General features: G+C 40.9%; 1 protein-coding gene across 2 annotated transcripts in view; it reads left to right on the top strand.

Moving 5' to 3' along the window:
• Positions 1-55: 55 nt before the first annotated feature.
• The window catches only part of nrbf2b (nuclear receptor binding factor 2b), a 32,401-nt gene continuing 16,500 nt past the window's right edge, over positions 56-15,956 (top strand). The window contains exons 1-3 of one of the 2 annotated variants that reach the window (XM_073027234.1): positions 120-248; positions 4,374-4,422; positions 9,466-9,550. In XM_073027234.1, the coding sequence (XP_072883335.1) occupies positions 9,496-9,550 (55 nt within the window). In that variant the 5' untranslated portion in view covers positions 120-248; positions 4,374-4,422; positions 9,466-9,495. Of the gene's footprint in view, positions 249-4,373; positions 4,423-9,465; positions 9,551-15,956 lie in introns of both variants that reach the window. The other variant, XM_073027235.1, reaches the window with a different exon arrangement.

The raw sequence follows: 15,956 nt of genomic DNA, 5'->3' as shown, positions 1-15,956 counted from the left end.
AGGAGGGGGAGGAAGGTCCAAGGTCACGGAGTTTATCGACGCAAGAGGGGCCGCTGTGCTGTCGTCAGCGGAGCCGGGGGACGGGAGGGAGGGGCGAGCTGAGCGCGGCTCGGCCCGGCCCGGCTAATGCCGTCCCTCAGCTCTGTGAGTGCAGCCTGACGGCGGCCGGGCTGAGCCGAGCCCGACGACTCGGATGCGGCGGAGTGAGGAGGAACCCAATGGACGTTATGGAAAGCCCACTGAACCTGGTGAGTGATCACTGGCTTTGCCGGTGGGGACACGGGCCCTGCTGCCGGTCGGGTTATGGGTCCATCTACCTCTGTCCAGCCGCCGCGTCTCGGGATTGGAGGCAGTGGGACATGTCCATCTCTACCCTCCTGTGGTGTGTCACCTTCCTGTGGGCCCTTGCTTTCAGTGCTTGTGCCCAACTGGATGTTGTTGTTTAGCCGGTCGATGTCCTCGCCCTGTTTGTAAACGAACAAGATTAAAATAAAGAACTGCATTCACGTACCACTTTTCAGAACACCGGCAAGTATTTACAACCCATCGAGTACTTCGCCAGTGTTACGCTTGAGAACCAGAACAACCAGTTTATACACAGTAAGAACCCACAAACAGCAGTTTGATGACTAGATTTGTGTTTCAGTGATGTCGGTTGAAAAATAAATATTGACCGTGGGAGTAAAGCTTCCTAGTGTTCTTCAACAGTTCTAAAATATTTCATTCCACGTCAATATCCGATCTGAAAATGGCACTCCTAATAACAATCCCAGTCCTGCACTGGGGTGAAGGTTTAGATTTTAAGTCTTTGGACGAGGACCCAAATCTATGTCCTGTAAACCAGAGGCAACTCTGTTTGACAAGCCGAGCACTTCAACTTGTTAGGAGTGGAAGGGGAGTTGATTGGGATTTGAGAGAGAACAGGAGTAGTGTAGTAGGTGCTGGCTTACCAGTGCCTTTGCACTGTTTCAAAAGTCCTAATTTCAGTACTCTGAACCTATGATGCAAAAAAAAGTATGTTGAAACATTACTAATTAAATAATTGCAATTATATGCATATGTCAAAGATTTTTGCATCCTTGGGAGATGATATAAGTTGGACTCTGCAGAATTTAGCTAATTGCATCTACTTTTATGTTGAGGTGACTGGGCTGAACTTTCACATCCATGAAAGAAATGGCTTGGCTAACCTTTAGAAATAAAGGTTTAAAGTCACAGTTTAAAAATACTCGGAAGTCATATGGTTGTATATTAAATTGAATATAAAATCAGTTTAATTGTGTAATGATATTCATTCAGAATATAACTTCAGACGCCATGATAAATATACTTCCTGGTTTAATTTGAGAACACATACTATTTTGCTTGTTAGTTATGCAGTTGTTTTTTATTCTTATTTACAATATATGAACAAAATTATTGAAGTTATTGTCTCAGTTCAGTGCATTGCAATGAACACCAACTCTTGGAGGCTGATTTTTTTTTTCTAGAATTCCTCCAAGTGTTTAGCTCTGGTGGTGCTTCAGTTTTGTAGGTTAAAGCAGATGAACTCTTGTTCGGTTCCAAAAATCATTTTAAAATTTAGCTGATTGAATCTTCATGGTGACTGACCACTGGTGCATTCATGGTGACTGGTGCATTCAGCTGTGGTTCAGTAATCATCTTGCCTGTGTCAGAAAGTGATGGCTTAAAATCAGACTGCAATGATTTGAACATGCAAATTAGGATGCCACCATAGAATATCATTAAAAGGATGATTCGTGGAGAAGTCGGCTTTTGGTTGAGACATTTGACCAGTAGCTGGTCTGCTTCTCTGGGTGAACCTAACAGATTCCAGGAGTCTAGAAGAAGTTTTGTCAATGCTAATATTTATCTCCAAAATTTTTTACTGTAATTCCCTTTCTAGCATTTCACTAAATGCAAATGTTTTAGGACTTCCTCCGTTGTGAAAGCCTCTGTGTAAATGTGTGTAAGTTATTTTATATGAAAGCAAACAGGTATAGGTCCTAAAGAAGGGTCTTGGCCTGAAACATCAAAACATTTTCATGGGTGCTACCTGACCTGCTGAGTTCCTCCAGCATTTTGTGTGTGTTGCTCTGGATATCCAGCCTCTGCAGAATCTCTTGTGTTAGGCATTTTACATGTAACAACCACTTCCATATTTTTGATTAAAAATTGTATTGGTTGCAAAGTGTTTCATAAAGATGCTTGAATAATTGAAATAAACATCAATTTAGAGTTGGTGTTGGGGGAAGTCACTAAAGACTATATAGGAGAAAGGAATGACAGGAAGTGAAAAACTTCAGTGATTGAAGCTAAGCAGCCAAAGTTGTAGAGTATAACTGGGGCTCGGATAACAAGTATTTAGGATTCAAGGAATACTGTAAATTCTTTTCCCCTAGTTTGAAACCTAAGATTCTGGCTTGTCCATAATTTTGTATCAAGCAGAAGATGGCCTAACACATGGTTCAAGGCTAAAGATGGTGGTAAAATCCCATTGGATTATACCTTTGGAAGCTGATACCATGTCGAAGAAAAGTTGGAATTTATATAGTTACTGTTAATTGCATTGGTACAGTTATTTACTTTTGAATTGTTATAAATTAATGCTCCAGTGAAAGGCCCTGGCATTTTGTTTATAAAATACAAGTTGTTGTTTGAAGGGAAGAAGAAAAAGTTGTCCAACTTGTAAAACACCCCTGTTTTACAGCAGGCTAGTATTGTGGGAAGTTTTCCACTCAAGATTTCAAGCAGGACCTCAGATTGATGAATTCAGTCAGGACAGTATTGCAACAGGCTTGCAGTTTAAAAACATGCCTTACATTATTTATAGAAAAACATGATTTAATTGATTCCAAATAATGAAGCACTAAGTCACTTGTTTTCCTAAGTCAATGCCCAAAGGTGTTGAATCTGTTTTGATTTTGTAGAGATGTATGCTGCAAGTTTGTTCTTAGAGGTGATACAGTGTTAGCATACGGAATACTAATTTCCATATTTCAGTTTCCCTGTTGGGCATTCTTTGACACAGGGAATGTTGGGTAAGGGGAAGAATTGCTATCCATTAGTTAATATAAAATGAAAGCAAAAAAAGCCACTTTTTGTCAATGTTATGATTTACAATTCATTTTGCCACGTGAAACAATACCAAGTTTCAGAATCAATTTGCACCATGTTCATGTTATCTCTTTCAACCCCCTCACTCCATCTCCATCTCTACATACATTCCCCAACTATCCACAAAAGTTAATGGCAGATGGCTGTTTTTTTGGGATGTGGATTTCTGTGATTAGAGGTGTTTCACAGAGATTGGTGCTAGATCCCTTGCTATTTCTAATCTGGGTAATTGATTTGGATGTGAATGTAGAAGGCATGATAAGCAAGTTTTTGGATGAGCCAAAGATTGGCGGAGAAGTCAACAGTGAGACCCTTCAGCAGGTCTTGGCCTGAAATGTTGACTGATTAGTCCCCTCAAGGTGCTGCCTGACCTGTTGAGTTCTTCCAGCATTATCTGTGTTGCTACAGATTTCCAGCATCTGTAAAATCTCTTGTGTTTAAGATTCTAATGTGGTTTGGTGCCAATTGATTTTTTTAGAACTCTTTTGTGAAATAGCCCGAGATCTTTCTGTATACTCTCTGTAAATGCTAATTGTTTGCTTGTGAACTAATAGTGGTGTACCTCAGTTAGTCTGGGAGAATCGTATGCATATGAATGCAAAATTCATCAGTACACTTGCATTTATTGCACAACGTAATAAAAATATATTTTAACACCTGCCACAAAGTTGGTCAAATATTATGCCATTATAACATATGAGCACAATCTAATTTGCAAAATAGTAGCTATTGCAAGCAGAAGGGTCTAAAATCAGCTTTTCAAGAAAGCATTTGTGAATTGGCAGGGATACTAGTAGTTGACTCACTAGAGAGACTCTGCAGTAATTTTTGTTTTTGTAAATTTCCTGACATTTAAAATGTTTCCTCCAAAAAAAAGTTTGCACCAAGCAAACCTGAAAAAATAATGTAGAGATGCACCAGTATGGAAATGAAGATGAAAACTGCAACAACAAATCATCTAATAGTGATGGTAACTTTTAAAAATCTGCCCTCTTCCTCTTTTTTTTGCCATTTTCCATTGCCAAATTTTAAACATTTGCCACTTCCTACTGCTATTTTATTCCTTTGCTTTTTACAAAAACTGGCATTGTTCTGTGCCTCTACCACACACTATGTGGTAGCTGTTTCACTGAACTGCTCTTTCATTTCGTATCTACTCATATTTCAACATCACTGTGTTTTCTTCCTTGTATATTTGTTCGCTCTCTTTTCCTCACTTTCCTAATTTGTTTGCCTTTCTCCCCTTGTCCCAGCAGAAAGCCCAGAGAGCAGGAAGAAGCAAGCTGCTTAAATGATGTGGGTTGGGTGAGTGTGCGCTTAAAAGTGGAAGAGATAGAAATGAGCACTAGAACACTAAACAGAGTGTTCAGATAGATGTGCTACTAGGCAGCATGGAGGAGCAAACACATTGGTGGAGCTGTTTGACCTAGCAAGCACATTGTTTTTTTTCATACGAGAAAATCTGCAGATGCTGGAAATCCGAGCACAACACACACAAAATGCTAGAGGAACACAGCAGGCCAGGCAGCATCTATGGAAAAAAGTACAGTCGCTGTTTCGGGCCGAGACCCTTCAGCAGGTAACCCTTTGTTGGTTTTTTCCATTCCTTTGCAAGCTCAATCCCACAGCTGGCGAAATGGCAGTAAAAGAAATATTTTTTTGCTTAGTTATTTCTAGTGTTCTTTATGAAGACAGTTCAAATTTTGTAACAGTGAGATAGAAATGGGAATTATCACCTGTGCAAAATCTTTCGCAAAGTCAAAATGCCTGTGTAAGAAGAGTGTATACAAACTTTTATTTCATGTCAGACACAAACGTTAAATATTGAGTGACCTTCACTATGTAGAGATCAGAGCGTTGAGGTTTATATCAGATAAAATTAGGTGCTGAGTTGGCAAAAGGACCTTCTCCAGTTATGTTAATTTAACAGGTAGTTAGACCATCAAAAATAATTTTATTTTATTTAATATTTGCTTGTTTCCAAGACTTAGAATCAGAAACATCAAAAGCAATACATGTCATTTGCTGAAGTGTCTGTCTCTGACAATCGGACTTGTGGAGATTAAAACTGCTACCTGTTCACTTGTTAAAGTAAATAATTTATTGGGTTAAGGTGAGGAGTCAGTGTTGTGCTAAATATACACATGAATCTATTTTGCTTGTCAGAACTTTTTAAGAACATTATGTGCTCCATTCTAAGATATTGTGCCAACTTATATAAATATGTTTATCTACATATGATCAGTCTGACCCTTCCCTCCTACATTACAGCCTATAACCATCCAGTTTTCTTACATCTGTGTGGCCATGTAAGAGTCTCTTCAATATCCATATCACCACCCCAGCAGCATGTTTCAGGCACCCAACACTACATCTGACATCTCCCCGTAACTTTCCACCACTTATCTTCAAAATCATCTGATATTGGCCATTGCCGCCATGGGAAAAAGGTGCTGGCTGTCCACCGTATGCCCCTCGTAATCGTATACACCTCTGTCAAGTATTTTGTCCTCTTTTGCTCCAAAGAGAAAAGCCCTAGCTCAGTCAACCCTTCTCATTAGACATGGTTTCTAGTCCAGGTAGCATCCAGGTAAATCCTCTCTGCACCCTCTCTGAAGATCCCACATCCTTCCTATAATGAGGCAAACGAAACTGGACACAATACTCCAAGAAACCGAAGTTTTATAGAGCTGCATCATAACCATGTGGCACTGTACTCAGTCTCCCAACTACTGAAGGCCAGCACACCCTGTGCCTTCCTAACAACCCTTCCAACTTACAAAGCAAATTTGGGGGACCTATAGAGTTGGACTCCAACATCCCTTTTTACCTCCATAAGAAATAGGAGCAGGAGTAGGCCATCTGGCCCGTCGAGCCTGCTCCGCCATTCAGTAAGATCATGGTTGATCTGGCCATGGACTGATCTCCACCTACCTGCCTTTTCCCAATAACCCTTAGTTCCCCTACTATGCAAAAATCTATCCAACCTTGTCTTAAATATATCTACTGAGGTAGCCTCCACACTGCTTTGAATCTTGCCATTAACCTTGTACCCTGCATTCAAGTTTGGTCGTCCAAAGTGAATCACTTCAAGCTTTTCCAGAATGGACTCCATCTGCCATTTCTCCAGCCAGCTCAGCATCCTGTCAATATCCTGCTATAAACTGTGACAGCCCTCCGCACTATCCACAATGCCAACATTCATATTGTCTACAAACTTACTAACTCACCCTTCCATGTCCTCATCTAAGTTCAAGGTTATTGTTCAATTTGAGTTTAATTGAATGTCATCTGACTATACATATATACAACCAAATGAAGCAACATTCCTCTGGACATGGTGCACCCAAAAACATATATCACACACAGAACATAAAGCAAAATATTACAACAAATAAGTTAATAAATATAATTCAAAATGCATTTAGTACACAGTGCAGGTGAACAGTTAAAAAGTAATCCAAGTCATTTATAAAAATCACAAAAAATAGGGGTCCCAGAACAGATCCCCAAGAAACACCTGGCGTCACCAACATCCAGGCAGAATGTGCTCCATATTTTTAACTAAAATCTTGCATTTTAGTTTGTTACATGTTGCATGTTAGTGTAGGGATTATTTTCAGTCACATTTCCGTAAAACTGTCCCTCGACCATTACGCACATCCCTCTCCCTTCCTCCTCAGCTCCTTTCAAAATGAGGAATTATCTGACCTTGTGACCTCCATGCTGTAACATAGCTGAAGTTGCAACATTTTGTGAGGTGCAATTGCAGGAAGTAAGCCTCCCATCCTTGGAGCAGCTGGTTGGATGTACCATGCTCCCCTCCCCTGATTGACAGAGCAAGATGGTGAATGAAATGTGCTGCTATCACATTGATCTGGATTGTGATCCTGCAGTAAGTTTTCAGCAATTAATTTAGAATCAATAACAGTGTGACTGCATCATATGTTTAGTTTGTTGTAGAGCACTGTAATGTTCTGCAATGAATATATTAATTTATCTGTATGAGATTTCCGCTAGCCTTTCTTTTGCCTGTATTTTGCATGTAGCAAAGTACAATCTGGCATGTTGAGTTATTGTAAACATGACACAAACACTTCACCTGTGAATCTTTTGGGGTTGTCTGTTGTATTTGGTGCTCCCAATGCTAAATTCCGACCTAAATTGGAAGACCGCTCTGTCGAGCACCTCTGCTCCATCCGCCAAAAGCGGAACTTTCCTGTGGTCAATCTTTTTAATTCTTCTTCCCATTCCTGTTTCAACATACCAGTCCATGGCCTCCTCTTCTGCCACAGGAGACCACTGTCAGGGTGGAGAAGCAACACCTCCTATTCCATCTAGGTAGCCTCCAACTTGATGTTGATTTCCCCAACTTCCCAGTATTTATTTTTCTTTTTTTTCTTTTCTCTTCCTCTTTCCCTCCCCCTTCCCTCCTCTTCTATTCCCCATTCTGGCATCTTACCTCTTCTCCTCACCTGCCTGTCACCTCTTTCCCTTTCTCCCATTGTGCACTCTCCTCTCCTATCAGATTCATTCTCCTCCAGCCCTTTACCACCCACCTAGCTTCACCTGTCATCTTTTAGCTCGTCTTCCTTCCCCTCCCCCACCTTTTTGTTCTGGTATCTTATTCATTTCCATAGATGCTGCCTGACCTGCTGAGTTCCTCACTTTGTGTGTGTTGATGTTCCAGATGTTGCACTGAGTCTACATTCTGAGCTATCAGGAGAAAACCTTGCTATAGATAACACAAATAATTATTGTTCTTTTTGGGCATGTGCACCTGAATTATCTAGCGTGGTCTGGCTCGCTATGTTGTAATTTTCTCACCCATTTACAGGTTAGCGGACAAAGAAAATAACTTAATAATGGTTCTAGACCTAATACTAAACTTCAGTTGTGTCTATTTTTTTAAATAAATGACAGACTTTCAAAAGTTTAGCTACCAGTGTGCTTTAGAACCAAGTATATTGTAATGTGCTCTGACATGATGGTGTTGCAGTTTTTGTTAATTTAATTTTCCAAATCCTTCCTGAACCATTTGGTGTTTTTTGTTTATAATTTTGCTTAAATTGTCCCATATTTCAGTTTTGAATCTCCCAAAATTCTGAGCCCATCCTAAAAGTGCAGAATTATTAGTGAACAGAGCCACCTCTACTTGCACTTTCCAATTTTAACCTTATTTTTGTTGGCTGTCAGAGGCAGACATATTGGTGATCTGCAGGTATTTTTCATTAAAGCATGCTGAGCTTATTGAAACTTCAATGATAACAGCAACTTCCCTTTGTATAGTCCCATTAATGCAGCGGAAATATCGCAAATGCATGGTCATACTAAAAAAAACTGATCCCGAGTCATGAAAGGTTTATAGTTAGTGAAAGATTGGTCAGAAAAGCTTTAATGATGATACAAAAGAGAAATTGGATATGACACAGGTTTGGAGAGGGAAAATGATAAAGACCAGCATTTGAACATTTCAGAAAAAAATCTGTGTCTTTAGGCAAGTATTGATTATAGTATGAAATAGATAATTGCAACTTGGTTTGAGGTCTACAATTGGTGCATATCATTAAACGTGAGATGATTACATTTGTGAATTACCAAAGAGCAATTGAGACCCCAGGTATTTCAGTGGATTTTAAACCTGGCAGCAATTAAACAGAAAGAGCCTTGGATGGATATGAGATAAGGATGGGATTAAGAGGGCTGAGTATTTCAGAACTTAAAACTATTTTAATTAACAAAGTGCAATTATATTTATGACTTGTTCAAATCCTAACCTGAGGATTACCTATAGGTCTGCCAGAGTGACCTGCACTGACCAGAACCAAATACAGATTAATTTGTAATGTCAACTGTAAAGGGATGTAATGTGAGAGCATTCGGATGTACTTTTAATTGAGAAATTTAAAGACCAGCATTTTGAACATTTCAGAAATAAAATCTGTCTTTAAGGAAGCATTGATTATAGTGTGAAATAGATAATTGCAGTTTAGTCAGTAATTTGAAGGCGGTACAACAGCAGCAGCTTCAGTGTGATGATCTGCTATATCTGGAAATAGGACATTCCCCACTGAGGTCTTCATGTTGTTTGTGTTTTTGTCTTTTGTACGAGTTGCAGTGTGTTCAAGTGTTGTATGTTATTTTGTGAACTTGCTGCCAAGTCATTCTTCAGTGATCAATAAGCTAGGAGACATAATGTCACGAGAAGGTTTACGCATACACTCTCTTCACAGTCCTTGCAAGCAGAAATGATAAAACTGCTGAGTTCAGTTGCAGGGCAAGAGTCATCTTGATTTGAAATGACGTATGCTGCAAGTGTATCCTGCTCAGAAGTATTGTTTCTTTCAGGCTCACCAGCAAAGCAGAAAGGCGGAGCGTATGCTAGCAGCAGGAAAATATGCCGAAGCAATTGATTGTCATGGGAAGGCTGCAGGTTGGTGAATCTTTCCATCTTATGTAACTAAAAGGTTTTCTGTAAAACATCTTTGGAAATTTTCATAACTGAAAGCCAGTTCTTATTGTGGGTAAAATAATTTAGGAGAAGTTACACAATGTGATTTATTTTGGGCACTGGTTGACTATTTTATATACCTGGTGTAGTCTCCTAGTTTGGAATAATATCAAATAAGTACCGAGCTGTCCTGATGAAGATTCTCTAATGTAGTAAGCTGTCCCAAGGTGTTTCACGGGAGTGTAATTCAACAAAGTTTGACACCAAGTCACAGAGAAATGACTGAGGAGGAATTCCTGAGCTTGGAATATAAGCAATTGCAATTATGGAGGGACATCAGAAGGATACAAGCAGAGAAGATAAAGAGTTATAAATAATTTATGAAGTATTGTAAACGAGGAGGAGGTTACAGAAAAGACTGAGCGTTGGCTGACCATGCTATTAAGACAGGGATAATGTGAGTGTGAATTAACATTAATTGAGATAAAAATCTTGGAGTCCAAGGTGAACTCAAATTTATGTGTTTGAAAGTGTGAAGCCTTCAGAGTCATTATGGTACAGTCGTGACTGTAGGTAATAAAGTAATACACCATGGAAGGGGGAAATTGAGCTCATTGTGCATATGCCAAATTATGCGTGTGGCAGATCCTTAGAGTTTTATCCATTTAGTCTGATTACCTACTCCTCAATACCCTGAAATTCAGAAAATTACTTTTTGAAAAATGTTCACACCCTTCCTTAAGGCAGTGTGTTCCTTCAGGGATTGTAAATCCGCTGCATAAAGATATCCTTCTCACTTCCCCTCTGGTTCTTTTGTCCTTGATCTTAAATCTGAAAAAAAAAGTTCAGTGCAAAGGATAGGATGTAGATCAGTTGAAAATATGGTTATAGAAATGGCAGCTGGAGCTCAGTCTAGACACGTATGAGATATTGCAGTTTTGGAAGTCAAATATAAGAGGAGATTATACAGTAAATGTCAGGACCCTTAGGAGCATTGCTGAACAGAAGGATTGTGGGGTGCAAATCAGTATCTCCCTGTAAGTGGCTACACAAGTGGATAAGGTGGTGGAGAATGAGTACAGTGTACTTCATTGGTTGGAGCACTGAATTTAAAAGCTGACAATTCGTGCTGCACCTGTATAAAACTTTAATTACGTCACATTTGGAATATTTCCATATGAAGGAGGCTGATTAGCCCACCAAGTCTATGCCTGCTAGCATGTGTAGTCCTGGTCACTGCATAACTGGAAGGATGTGGAGGCTTCGGAGAGGATGCAGAAAAGATTCATCAGGATGTTAGGATTAGAGTGTTTTGGCTATAAGAAATTGGACAAATTTAGATTGTTTTCTCTGGGGAAAGTATATAAAATTATGAGAGGTATGGTTAACAGGTAGTCAGTCTTTCTTCCAGGGTGAAAATATCAAATACTAGAGCTCATCGCTTTAAGGTGAGGGAGGGAGCACTTAATGGAGTTTTATGCACAGCCAGGCGAGGTTGGGAAGTAGATACAACAGAAACACTCACAAGACATTAGATAGGCATGTGAACAGGCGGAGATATAGACTATGTGCATGCAGGCTTAATTTGGCGTCCTGGTTGGCACAGGTATTGTGGGCTGAAGAGTCTGTTCCCATGTTATATTGGTACATGTTCAAAGGATCACTATAACAGGATGAAGCTACCAACCATTTACAGCAATTTATGAACAATTTTTATTCATTCAAGAGATGAGGACTTTATGGGCTGAGCTGGCATTTTATTAACTATTCCTAATTATCCTCGAAGGTGGCAGAGAGCTGCTGCCTTTAACTGTCTGTTCTTGATGTGTGGGTATATCCACAGTAGTGTTAGGGAGAGAGTGCCAGAAATTTGAACCACTGTGACCTATTTCCAAGTGTGTGGTGTGGAGGGCAACTTCCAGGTGGAGGTGTTTTTGCTGGTGTTTTTGCTGTCCATGTCCTTCTGGCTGGTAGAGGTGGTAGGTGCTGCCGGAGTTGCAGCAAAGCTTCCTGTAGATTGCTGCTACTGTGCATAATGTGCTGTAGTTTAAAATTTATTTTAAGTTCATTTAGAATCATTTTGGGTTCTAAAGTTCCTCACAGGGATTGGGGTGGGGGTGTAGGGGTGGTATAGATGGGCTTTAAAGATCCGGACAGAAACAAGTAAAATAGGGAGGTTAAGCAGATAAGTAGATAACCGAAGTTGTGGTTTAGGGGTATAAAACTTCCAGTTTATCAGGTGACTCCTTTGAGTTTTGATGCTTGTATCTTGGATGTTAGACATCAAGCAAACAGTGCTTCCATTACTCTGGTCATTAGTATTCATGCATATAGTCCAAGCAAGTAATATTGGAGTATAAAGTTGCATTGTTTGCTGTGTAACCAAAACTATGTAGTCAGCTTTGTGTTTGCTATTTGCTATGTATGTATCCAATTTAGTAGGAGAATTAAATCTCTGTATTGTCTCTGTACTATTGAACACATCAATGCCTTGAGAATGTAGCTAACTTATACTTACTATGTATCCAACTTATCAGCCAGAATGAAATCTCTGTATTGTCTCTGTACTACTGAACACATCAGTAACTTAAGAATGTAGCCAGATAAGAAGATAATGGTGTGTTAATGAGAGGCTAGCTAAGAGATAACTGTGGCCAGGGATGAGGTAACACGTGGCCCAAAAAGTAGATTAGAACATGATTAAGTTAATGGATAGAAACAATAGTGGGAAGTCAGGAGCTGATGTACTGGTGATACGCAACTGTAGACCGATTGGATATGCTAATTCAACTAAACCAGGAGATTGCTATAAAAAATGCTATGCACAAGGATCGGTGGGCAATCAGCGACTAGCTCACTGACTGTCTCAGCTTTGATTTGCAAATTAAAGTTTAACACTTCTTGAAGAATCTTCTGTGTCTCCTGGTTGTTTGTGGGGCACAAGAAACCACGACAAAAATTGGTGTAGTCAGCAGGATCGGAAAGAGACCCGCGGAAAGGAAACGGCAGATTGGGGACGCTTCCCAGTCCTCTAGGGAACCCCACAGGGCTAACAGAATTAAGGGTGCACCCAAACAAAAGGTAATCGCTTTTTGCGACAATTTGGACTAAGAATTCTGTTGGTTTTGGGGAGGTCTTGGAGTCTCAGAAGTGTGGAACCACTGCCGAAGGGTCTCTCCGGTCCAAAGAATCTGGCAGAATTGGGGGTTAACAGGAGGCTCAGAGGATTGATCAAGAACACTGCAGTGAGGGTAAGTACAAATAAGCTAATAAGAAGTTAAGTGAAGAAAAATTCCTCGTGGTGTTGGTAAGTCCCTGTGGATACCGCTTCGTATGAAACGAAGGTCTGAACGGGCAGGGAAAGGAAAAATAGAGAAAATCCTCGTGGATACCGCCTTAAGAGATAAGGGTCTGAATAAACGAGGTGCAAAGAGAAAGTTCTGTGGATACCGCTGTAAGTAGAGGTCTGTACGGGCAGAACAGAATAGGAAACAAGGACAGTCCAATATATAGTTTAAAGCGCTGGTAGATAGACGATAGACTAGGCATAGAACTAGAGTAAATAATATTATCCAGTAAACGAACTGTGAATCTCTGAAATACCTTAAAAAGAGAGAACAACATGACAGGTAAAGGAACGGCAGTAGAGATTCTGAGCAAAAAAATCCCGGTAAATAAATATGGGATCACAAAAACTTCAGAAAAATGGGGAAAAAGAACCAAAAACCTGGTCACAGAATGGCCAAGAGAAGGAATGTTTGATGTAAGCTTGTGCGAAGAAATGGAAGCACTAATTAAAAATTACAAACCAAAAGATAAATCTAAGAGGGCAAAAAAGAGAACAAGAAATGGAAGTGCTAAAACTCTTCAGAACGGAGGGAGAAAGGCTGAGGAGGACAGAATATTGATTACAAACGAGGAAGACACTAAGGTGCTGGAGAAACAGCCTGTTAGAGAGAGAGGAAGGTACAGTGAGAAGCTGCCTTCAGCTCAGTACCCGGACGTGAAAGAAACAGAAAGGCCCCCTCCCTATAATGAGGAAGGAACCCCTAAGCAGTGCCCCCTGCTGACGGGTACAGTAAACATGCAGGGAGAAGTACAAGTTTGGGATAATGAGGAAAAAAGACAATACGAGAAGGAAAAAGCGGCGATATGGAAGGAGATACAGGCAGAAAGGATAAAGGTGGAACAGGCAAAGAGAGAAATGAAAGAAGAGATTGAACGGATGAAATACTTGAGAGAGGAAAAGGAGTATGAGGAATATCGGTTATACCATAGAAATCTACAGACTAGAAAAGAAAGTGGCTCATCAGGGCAGGAAGAGCTGAGGCATTCAAGAGGAAGTGGAAAAAAGATAGGAGACGAGAGTCTTGGAGAAGCACAAGAGAGAAGGGAATCAAGCACGAGTAAGGATCATGAGGAGTCCCTGCCACAGGTGTACAGACACGGACAGGAAGAAAGAGAAGGTGATTCATTGGAGGAGCAAGAGTTAAGTGGTGAGAGAGAGGATGCGAGAATTTGTGGGGAAGAGGTAGGAGGCAGAAGCCTAGAAGAGCAGGAGGAGGTGGTAGGGAAGTGACTTGCGGAAGTAGAGAGAGAGCTAGATAAGTTACTGAGAGGGGATTGCCAGAGGAGATGCAAAAAATACTCCAGGGGCCAACCAAGTATTGAATCAGGACAGAAAGGAAGGACTCCACAGAGAGACCGAGGGAAGAAGAGGACCCCGGAGAAATTTGTGTGGGAGGCAGTAAAGACATACCCTGAGACAGATGGGGAGTCAGGCGAGGAGGAGAGCCAGGGCAGGTGGGAAGAAGGAGGAAGAATGATGCCATTGTTAGTTAAAGAATCAGGACAAGTGCAGTATCTCCCTTGGGGATCCCAGGATCTAGAAGGGCTGAAAAACACTGCCCAATCTACATGAAGGAGCAGGGAAATGGATTAGAGCCTTTGAAGAAGAAACGGCGGGACGATTATTGGCTATGGGAGATTTGAAGACACTATTGATAAGGTTGATGGGAACCTCCAAATTTAACGAACTAATGGAAATGGCTGGCATAGTAAACTCGAACGACCTGAGAACTGATGGAGACGGGTTTGACAGAGTGAGGCAGAGGGTATGGCAGGGTCTCAGGAAGCTTTATCCATCCAAAGTGGACCCCAAAGCCTTAAAGGGGGATCCACTGGGAGACACTGAAAACCCAACAGCCTACGTAGAAAACCAGTTGAAAAGGTGGAGACTGGAGACTGAGCAAGAGGTGGAAAATAGCTTATTTATCATCACACTGTTCCGACATAGCATTTTGGATGCAATGCCTCCGCAAGTAAAATCCAAACTGGAGGAAGTGGTTGGGCTGACGTCAATGACCCCACAAGAATTTAGAGACCACGTAGTCCATGCGGTTGAGAAATACCGGAAAGACAAACGAAGGTTGGCTGAGCAGCAGGAAGAGGTGCAAAGAAAGTTAATACAAATGCAGCTCGAAGAACTCAAAAAGAAGGAAAAAGAGAAAAGCAAAAAGATGCTGCCAGCAACCACCGGTCCGAGTACAGCCATCGAACTGGATGAAGCACCACTATATGGAGGAACCGATCATACTGTAAGACAAGGGCCAGAAAACCCCATGCCAATAATCAACATCTTTGGAGGAGCATTCCCACAAATGCCCTATCAGGAACAAACTAAATTCAAACAGCCCAGACAGGACTAGAAGTCCCAAGGAGGGGTACAGAGGAGCTATGGGCAGAGGGGACCAGTGAGGAATCGGGGAAAGAGAGGTAGAGAGATTGTGCTGGGGATGTAATCAGCCAGGTCACATGAGAAGAGATTGTCCGTTTACACCATGGCGTGTCACACACCAGCAGGAACTGATAAGAAGGGAACAGTTAGATGCAACTAGCAAAATGGCGTGGCAGAATAGACAAGCATTGGACTGGCTGTTGGCAGAAAAAGGAGGAGTTTGTGTGATGTTTGGAGAGAAGTGCTGTACTTTTATACCAAGTAACACTAGTCCAGAAGGATTGTTTACTAAGGCAATGTATAAGTTGAAAAGTCTAAGAAAGGAAGTTAAACAGAATGCAGGGTTCGGACATCAGTTATTTGACTGGTTAGAAAGTAGACTCGGAGGATGGGGAGCATGGCTGACTAAAATGGCAATAACTGTCAGTATTGTATTGTTGTGCTGTGCTGTTTTCTTCCTTGTCTCAAGTCTCTTGTAGTGCGTGCTGCAACCAAACAATTTCCAATGCTCGTGGCAATTACTGAAGCAAGCTTAGTGGAGAAAGAAGCACCGAAGATGTATTGTTACAGCCTACAACACCTGCAGGATGAACAAGAGCAAAACGACAGTGTGGGAGTAGATTGTAAGGGCTTCTGAGTTTTTTTTCCCTG

This window comes from Hemitrygon akajei, chromosome 23 (assembly GCF_048418815.1).
Source record: "Hemitrygon akajei chromosome 23, sHemAka1.3, whole genome shotgun sequence".
NCBI classification, from domain to species: domain Eukaryota; kingdom Metazoa; phylum Chordata; class Chondrichthyes; order Myliobatiformes; family Dasyatidae; genus Hemitrygon; species Hemitrygon akajei.
Note: the sequence above shows the minus strand (reverse complement) of the source record. Positions and strands in the feature narration are given on the sequence as shown.